Here is a 9,361-nt window from a genome sequence, read left to right as displayed (position 1 = left end):
TATACACACGTGTGTGTGTGTGTATTTCAATTTTTCATAATAAAGCAAACCCACCCACCTGAACCCCTTCCCCCTAACTCCATGATACAAATTTCTTGTATTGATGTGATCTAAATTAAAAATTTGTGTTAATTTACGTTCCAAACAAAATCTTAATGACAAAAGTTATTTTACCCAATTCTTCATTATTTAAAAAAATTCAGATAAAGCAGTGTATTTCAACAAAAATACAGTAAGAGGGGTTAATCACTGTCATCACAGTTTGTGTTAATACCAATAAAATCTATATCTGCTTAAGAAAACAGGTTAAATGATACATTTTTCTTTGTTTTCTTCTTTTTGTTTAAAAATGTTTTTCCATAATTTCGCTGTAAAGGGATTGATAATAAATCAATATTTTCATGTAGAAACTTACTAAATTTTTATTTTAAATTTATATTTATCACTCTCTCTCTCTCTATTACATGCTTCTCCCCTGACCAAATCTATGTTGGGTTGCTCACGAGTTGGAAGCAGCAACAATTTATTCATTTGGACACCAACAAAAAAATTACTCAATGAATATTGTTTGCCCTGAGGTGCTTCAAGATTGACAGATTTTCAGTTTTAAATTCTATTATTACAATTTGGATATTTTAAAATAAAATATAGATATTTTGAAATAATTATGAGAAAAAAATATATCTTCATATTTATTGTTTACTAATCTGAATAAGAAGTGCAGTAAATCTGGCAATGCCAAGTAATTCAGCTAGTCTATAATGTGTGTGTGTGTGTGTGTGTGTGTGTGAGACTGAGTGTGTTTACCATGATGTTTTCACACATTCATGCTGACTGTAAAGAGAGAGACATTATTCAAACAAGGAGTGTCATTTGTTTGCAATCCTCTGAAAGCATGTCTAGGTTGTTTATAGTTCAATTGACTTGTTCAGAAACAAGTGAGGGTTCCTTATAGGAAGGGAATTTGGCCCTTAAAAAAATCTGCCTCATGCAAGAATGGAAAAGTATATGTTGAAATGATGGTGGTGGTGATGATGATAATGATTGTGTGTTGTGGAGGTCTGCACTCAATTCTGCCAATATATGCGTAGGTGCATTGTTACCAACTCTCTTTCTCATCTTTTATGATTTTTACTTTTCTGTTTGCTTTTCCTTCTTTATCACTTTTCCTGATCTCCTGTCCTCTCTCTAGTTGCTGACTTTAATTTAATGTGTTGTCTGTTTTGCATCTTTGTCCTAATCTGTTTTTTTTTTCTATCTAAACTCTCCTGTTTTTAATCATAAATGTTTTTTGTTTTTCTAGGAGGTGTAAAGTTGGGTCTTGGAGACTTTATATTCTATGGTGTTCTAGTTGGTAAGGCTTCTTCCTATGGAGATTGGAACACAACACTGGCATGTTTTGTAGCTATATTGATTGTAAGTATCAGAAATTATTATGTCATTTTATTACTTTCTTTTTTTTTTTTTGTGAATAAAAGCATTGGCTTGAGATTTCTAAAAGGCCAGTCACTGGTTCTGATTGGAGAGTAACAGTGGAGTGCCTGTACAACTCAGAATAAGTACCATAAAATATTTGGCTGTATGGATACAAAGTTTAGTTTGATACCATGTGATTTGAGTTCTATCTCATTGTGCAGTACTTTAGGCAAGTGTTTTCTACTGAGACCTTGAGCCAACCAATACTTTTTCATTGAAATTGGTTGGTAGAAACTATGGAAGCCTATCATGTACATATATATCATTAGCACAATCATTATTTTAATGTCGGCTTTTCCATGTTTGCATGGGTTGGACAGATTTTCTACAACTGACTGCCCTTCCTGTCATCCATTCTCACCTATTTACAAGTAAAGTAACATGTCCAGAAATATTTTTTGTGTAGCATTTACAATTATCACATGAAGTCATGGCAAGGAGACAGTAACACACACACACGTGTGTATACATACAACAGGCTTCTTTCAGTTTCCCTCTACCAAGTCCACTCACAAGGCTTTGGTCAACCTGAGGCTATAGTAGAAAACTTTTACCCAAGGTGCCATGCAGTGGGATTGAACCTGAAATCGTGTGGTTGGGAAGCAAACTTTTTACCACCACTATGCCTGCACCTTGTACTTATGAATAAATATATCTGATAGGGTGTTGGAAAGTTCCTGGCTTTAAGGGTTTCGCGAGAGGCCTGTTTGGAGGCCCAGCCTTCCAAGTTCTTTTACAGGGCTTAGATAAACTGAAGGACTGCTGCAATAAGTGTGTAAATCTGAGTGGGGAATATGTTAAATGAAATCATAATTAACTGATCAGGAACTTTTTGCACTCCCTTGTACATATATTAGGGGCTTCTTTCAGCCAAATCTACTCCCAAGCCTATACATATATATAACACTTTGCTCAACCTGTGTCTATGAAAGATGACTCTAGCAAAGGTGTTGCACAATGGTCACAAGTGCTTTCCTTTCTGTTTTCTTTTCCACCTGCGAACTTGTGCTTTGAATTTTCATTTTTAAAATTTTGTCCGTCAACATAGCTCGATGAGGGGGAAATGGCTCAAAATGGTTATTTAACATACTGGAAATAGCTGCCAGATTGTATTCAAATTCTTTGTTAAATTAGACACTTTGTTCTCACTGCATAAATATTACAACAGTTGGAATTCATAAAGGTTTATGAGCATCTTAATGCTATGGTATCTTGATAATGACTGAGCACAAAATTATAACTAGAAAACATAGTCAGTAATGGTTGATGTTCTGCATGACCTTCAATATAACAAGTTATTCATCTAATTAGAAATAGGAGTCAAATCTCTCTCAACTTCACACTCTACCATTTTAAAAATGGAAGTCTACAATAAAGAGGCCCTAGATATTGTCTAAAATACAAATGTTGGAATAGGCATGGCTGGATCACCTTTGATTATAGGTCTCATGAACTGAGAATGACTTCGGATCAAACTGCAACTTTTTCACTATTGTTAAACTACTATATTAAAACTAATATTAGAAAATTTTTTTCATTGATTTATTATATATTTATTATTGAAGTTCTAAAATATTAATATATATATATATATATGTTATATTTATTTTTCTTTTCAGGGATTATGCTTCACTCTGCTTCTGTTGGCAATATTTCGAAAAGCTCTACCTGCTTTGCCTATCTCGATTACATTTGGACTGATTTTCAATTTTGCCACCCGTGGCCTTGTACGACCATTCATGGATAATTTAGCAAGTGAACAGATGTATATATAACCTTTGATGAAATTACTTTTATTGTCATTGTTAACTATATCCCAAGAAAGAGTATCCTCGTCTATAGACAGCAATCATTGCCCTGTATATGTCTTTCATTACTGCTTCTTTTGTTCTTAGACAATGGTTATTTTAACTTCCTCAGAGAGACTTTTCTATCATCATAATCATCATCATCATCATCCTTGTTTGACGACTGCTAAAATTTTGAAGAAAAGTTGTTTTGTTTTTATGCAAGATTTAAGATTGTAGAAAATCATGAATCGACACAATCAACAGACCAAATGTTTATTTATCCTTGAATTCTAAGAGTCAGCTATATTTAAGGACATCCAAATGCTGATATGGATGAAATTGGTTCTTTGACTGACCCTCCCATGCCCTTCCCATACATATACATACAATGATATTTTGTATTGCCATTCCAGTAGTTTCTAGAGAAGGCAAAAGGAAAATGCCTTTATTCTCCAATATTGATTCTTACATGTAAATACATTCATCATTGCTGACCCAATGTTATTCCACTAGTTAGCAAGGTTTCCTTCCCTGTAAGGGAGTTCAATACTCAAAACTATTCTCCTTCCCCATCCTGCATGCATACACTCACACACACTTCACTTCCTTGAACCTTTCTGATACTCTCTTCCATCCGTCTTGTATTTTGAGCGACACAAAACTCACCTATTATCAAGCTGTCTTTGTTATTCATTCTATGGGAAAGGGAAAATATTAACATTTTTAACCTAACAGTATCTTTCTGTATCAGAACATTGCATATTGACACGTTACATATTTTCTCTAACCCTTCATTTATAAAGTATACTCTTGTGTGTGTGTGTGTGTGTGTGTGTAGTAGTAGTAGTAGTATTAGTAGTGGTTGCAGGGGTTCTTTAAGATGTTTTGTGAATTCAACATTTGTTGATATATGAAATTTGTTTGCACTAATTTAACTATTACTTGGTATTTAAAATCTTTATTTAAACAAAAATTTTGTGTTTATTCAGTATATTTGTGTGTGTATGTGTAGTATACTAAAAATACATGCATACTATATATATATGTTTGTATACATACATACATATATATATATGTCTGTTTGTATACATACATATATGTTTGTATACATACATACACACACACATATATATATATATATATATATATATATATATATATATATATATATATATATATATATATGTATATATGTATATATATATATATGTATGTTTGTATATATATATATGTATGTTTGTATATATATATATGTATGTTTGTATATATATATGTATGTTTGTATATATATATGTATGTTTGTATACATATATGTATGTTTGTATACATATATGTATGTTTGTATACATATATATGTGTTTGTATACATATATATGTAAGTGTATATGTTTTTTATGTATTGTATTTTAAATGCACACACACACATTAAAAACAAAGAAAATATTTTGAGAATTCTATTTATGAATAAAAGGAAGAAAATATATTCTTATCAAAATATGCTACCGGTTTCAATTGTATAAGATAACTTAGTAATGCTATAAGAGAAGGGAAAATAAATTGAATAAAATTAATATTTCATGATAATATATATATAGATACACACACACCTTTGATTTATGTCTGTTATGCCATGGTAGTTTGAGTTAGATGTATATATTATTGAGGCATTTTTTTACAGCTCAGTGCTCTTCTATTTACTAACATGTACTTGCTTTTCAAGTAAAGAATTCCTTATGTCTTTGAAGGCATGAAGGTAGTAAATGATTTTTCACAACAGAAAATGACAGCATCAGTGATTTCAGAGAAGTACAAATATAAACAAGCACACTGATACACACTCATATGTGCACATGCATACATATACGCAATAAGCTTCTTTTTGTTTCCATTTACAAAATCCACTCACAAGACCTTGTTCAAATTGCTACACAGTAGGACCAAACACAAAACCAGGTAGTTGGAAAGTAAACTTCTTAACTACACAGCCATGCCATGATTCAAACATGCAATAGCACCTATTCATTACTACTCCAGACTCTGTCCTTCACAGTTCCTGTGAAGAAAGGAAACTGTAAACTTAATCACACAGTCATGCTTGTGCCTCAAGCTATAGTTTTTAAGAAGGGCATTCAGCTATAGAAATCACGCCAAAAGAGACAATGGAACCTGGTGCAGCCCCTGGCCTTATCAGCTCCTGTCAAGCTGTCCACCTATGCTAGCATGGAAAATGGATGTTAAATGATAATGACTTTTATGTGTATAAATATATATGCATAAACATTATATGTATATGAAATATATATATGACTGTGTGCTTAAGAAGTTTGTTTCCCAACTATGTGATTTTCATTCATTATGTGGTACTTTCAGCAAGTATTTTCTGCTTAGCTCCAAGCCAACCACACCCTTGTGAATGTGTTTGCTTGAGAGAAACTGAAAGGAATTCATCATGTATGTCTACATCTCTCTCTCGTCATACAAGCAGAGTTTACTTTCAAACTTACATGGAAACAGGTGAGGATTAGCAATAGGAAGAGCATGTAGATGTAAAAAATTTGCCTCAGTGAATTCCATCTAACCCATGCAAGCATGATATATGCTCGCTCAATACACACAGACATACATATGTATATCATCATCATTGTTTCATGTCCACTTTTCTTTGCTTACATGGGCTAGATACTTTGTTCAAGTAGATTTTCTACCTTCCTGTCACCAACCCTCACTAGTTTCTAATGAAGGTAATATTTTCCTATGGTCAGACATGGTTTTCATTGAAGGCTTGGAAATGAACATCATTTGTATGATGACGATGCTCATTTACAATCATCACATGATGCAAGATGAGAGTATGCACTGGCCCCGACACATTATATATATATATATAATGGGCCTCTTTCAGCGTCTGACTACCAAATCCACTCACAAGGTTGCTATAGTAGAAGATACTTGCACAAGGCACTGCACCTAAGTCTACATGGTAGGGAAACAAATTTCTTACCCATAATACATATATATGTGTGTGTGTATCATTGTTTTAACATCTACTTTTCCATGCTTGCTTGGGTAGGATGGAGCTTAGTGAGGCAGATACTCTTCTTCCTGCCAACCCTAATCTGCTACCAAGGAAAACAGTATTTCCTCATGGTCATGTTTACACAGAGCATTGGAAATGCATGACACTTCTTGTATGACAGTGACACACACAACAGGCTTCTTTCAATTTCTACCTACCAAATTTACTCACCCAAGGTGCCATGCAGTGGTACAGGACCCCATGTGGTTGGAAAGCCTTGCCTGCACCTGTATGTATATACAAATACTAAATATATGTATATAGATGCCAAATATATGTGCATGTGTGTCTATATATATATATATATATATTATACACACGTTGCAAATGTATATATAGATTACATGCATGCTAAATATATAAATTCTAAATATGTGTTTATATGTGTATGTATGCATATATATAAATTTATATATACGTATGTATATAAATGTATATGTATGCATCTATATATATATATATATATATATATATATGTGTGTGTGTGTGTATATATTTCAATTATTTTTTATAATAAAACAAACCCACCCACCCACCTGAACCCCTTTCCCCTAACTCCATGATACAAATTTCTTGTATTGAAGGGATCTAAATTAAAGCTTTCTGTTAATTTATGTTCCATACAAAATCTTAATGACAAAAATTATTTTACTCAATTCTTCATTATTTAAAAAAAATCAGATAAAGCAGGGTATTTCACCAGAAATACAGTAAGAGGGGTTAATCATTGTCATCATAGTTTGTGTTAATACCAATAAAATCTATATCTGCTTAAGAAAACAGGTTAAATGATACATTTTTCTTTGTTTTTTTCACATTGCCATTGTTTAAAAATGTTTTTCCATAATTTCGCTGTAAGGGATTGATAATAAACCAATATTTTCATGTAGAAACTTACTAAATTTTTTTCTTTTTTTTCTTCTTAAATTTATATTTATTACTTTCAGTATTTGTATTGATATGTGTAGGCATGGTTTTGCGTAAGGAGTTTATTTCCAGCCACATGATCTCTGGTTCAGTTCCACTATGTTGAATTTTGGGCAAATGTCTCCTACTATAGCCCTGGGTTGACCAAAGCCCTGTCAGTGGATTTTGCCAACAGAAACTGAAAGAAGCCCATGTGTGTATGGCTGTGTGGTAAGAAACTTGCTTCCTGACCACATGCTTTCAGGTTCACTTCTACTGTGTGGCACCTTGGGCAAATGTATTCTATTATAGCCAAGGGCTGACCAAAGCCTTGAGAATGGATTTGGTTGATGGAAACTGAAAGAAGCCTGTTGTATGTATGTATGTATGTGTGTGTGTGTGTCTGTCCCCCACCACCACTTGACAAGTGATGTTGGTATGTTTACATCCCTGTAACTTAGTGGTTTGGCAAAACAAACCAGGCTTTAGAAATGAGAAAAGTACTGGGGGTCAGTTAATTTCATTAAAAATCCTCCAAGGCTGTTCCCCAGTATAACTGTTGTCTAATGACTGAAACAAGTAAAAGATAAGATATATATGTGTGTGTATTTTACTGTCTCTTTGACTTCATGTGATAATTATATCACCATCATGCAATTGGTGTCCTCCATTTCCAGTCCTCTGTAAAAACATGTCAGGTCACAGCAAATATTATCTTACTTGGAAACAGGCAAGAGCTGGTGATAGGAAGGACATCCAGCTGTAGAGAATCTGCCCCAGCAAGTTCCATCTGACACCCAGGCAAGCTTAGAAAAGTGGACATTAAATAATGATGATATTACTGGAACCAGAGAAAAAAAATTATGTCATAGTCTAAAGGTAAGTTCTTCACACATGGTCACAACACACACTCACTTCTCAGATGAGATCAATTCACATGATTTACACTACTAATGCCCATATGCAAATTATGTTTACTGACAGCTGAATCTGTCTCATGGTCAGAACTACAGATAAGAGTTCTATCTAAACTCCTTGTCTCATATTGTTTTTCTTAGTGTATGAAAAATGTGTATTTGTTCTATATATTATCTAAATTGTTATTCACCCAACATGTTTCAAACAGCACTAAGAACTATTTTCTCTGTGCTTTCTTGCAATGAAATGCTTGTTAATCTTAAAATGTTCCTGTAATGTCTCTGCACCTGTGCACATGCACACTACACCCACACATAGGAGATGGGTTAAAAAATCTGAATACATTGAAAGAGTGATTACATGTTAATTCATTTTCTGAAATAACAACAAATGTACAAACTATTCTTCAACATGCAAGCATTTTTGGTTATACTCACATGATTTTGAAACACTCGGAGTATTTGTACAGATGTCTAATTCCTTTAGTACACTGATGGTTCTTGGTCGATTCTTGTAGATTACTGGCTTTAGATGATGCTGCAAGAAAATATGAGGTGTCAGGGCCTAAGTGACCATTTAACAGGTCCTGTCTCTTAATCTGTATTCCTGAAAAAGTTTCATCCAAATAATTCACATTCTAACATCACAGTATGTGTGGGTACACACATAAAGTTGGACAGAATCTATTGAAGCTAAGTTTCTATGGCCAAATGCCTTTCCTGTTGCCAGCCATTACTTATTTCCAAGCAAGCTAAAATTTCCTAATGGGCAGACATGTTTCTACAGAATAATGGAAATGAATGACAGTGACACCCATTTATAACTCATATAATGTAAAGACAAGGAGACAGAAACGTAGCTTACTACCTCCATCAAATCAAATTTACTTGTACAGGTGCCACACATTAGATGTCAAAGTGATCACAGAGTCACTTTAAATGAAGAACACAATGCACTGCCTGTTCCAGGAATTGTAACCATGATCTTGTGATTCTGAGTGCAATACCCTAACCCATAGTCCATACTCTTTCATACACACATACAATGGATTTCTTTCAGTTTATCTGTGAAATCCACTCAGAAACAGATAGCAAGTCTGGGGCTATAGTAGAAGGCACTTGCCCACGGTGCCAAGCAGTGGAACCATACCCAAAACCATGTGGGTTGGGAAGCAAACTTCTTAACCACACAGCAA

At 33.7% G+C, this 9,361-nt stretch overlaps 1 protein-coding gene across 5 annotated transcripts in view; it reads left to right on the top strand.

Moving 5' to 3' along the window:
* Positions 1-7,244, top strand: part of LOC106879938 (presenilin-1) — a 47,062-nt gene extending 39,818 nt beyond the window's left edge. For all 5 annotated transcript variants that reach the window (XM_014929696.2, XM_014929697.2, XM_014929694.2 and 2 more), the window contains 2 exons: positions 1,304-1,416; positions 3,096-7,244. In XM_014929696.2, the coding sequence (XP_014785182.1) occupies positions 1,304-1,416; positions 3,096-3,251 (269 nt within the window). In that variant the 3' untranslated portion in view covers positions 3,252-7,244. The remainder of the gene's footprint in view (positions 1-1,303; positions 1,417-3,095) is intronic.
* The last annotated feature ends 2,117 nt before the right edge of the window (positions 7,245-9,361 follow it).

The sequence above is a fragment of the Octopus bimaculoides genome, chromosome 11 (assembly GCF_001194135.2).
Source record: "Octopus bimaculoides isolate UCB-OBI-ISO-001 chromosome 11, ASM119413v2, whole genome shotgun sequence".
NCBI lineage: Eukaryota > Metazoa > Mollusca > Cephalopoda > Octopoda > Octopodidae > Octopus > Octopus bimaculoides.
The sequence above is the reverse complement of the archived record's forward strand: the minus strand, read 5'-3'. Positions and strand labels throughout refer to the sequence as shown.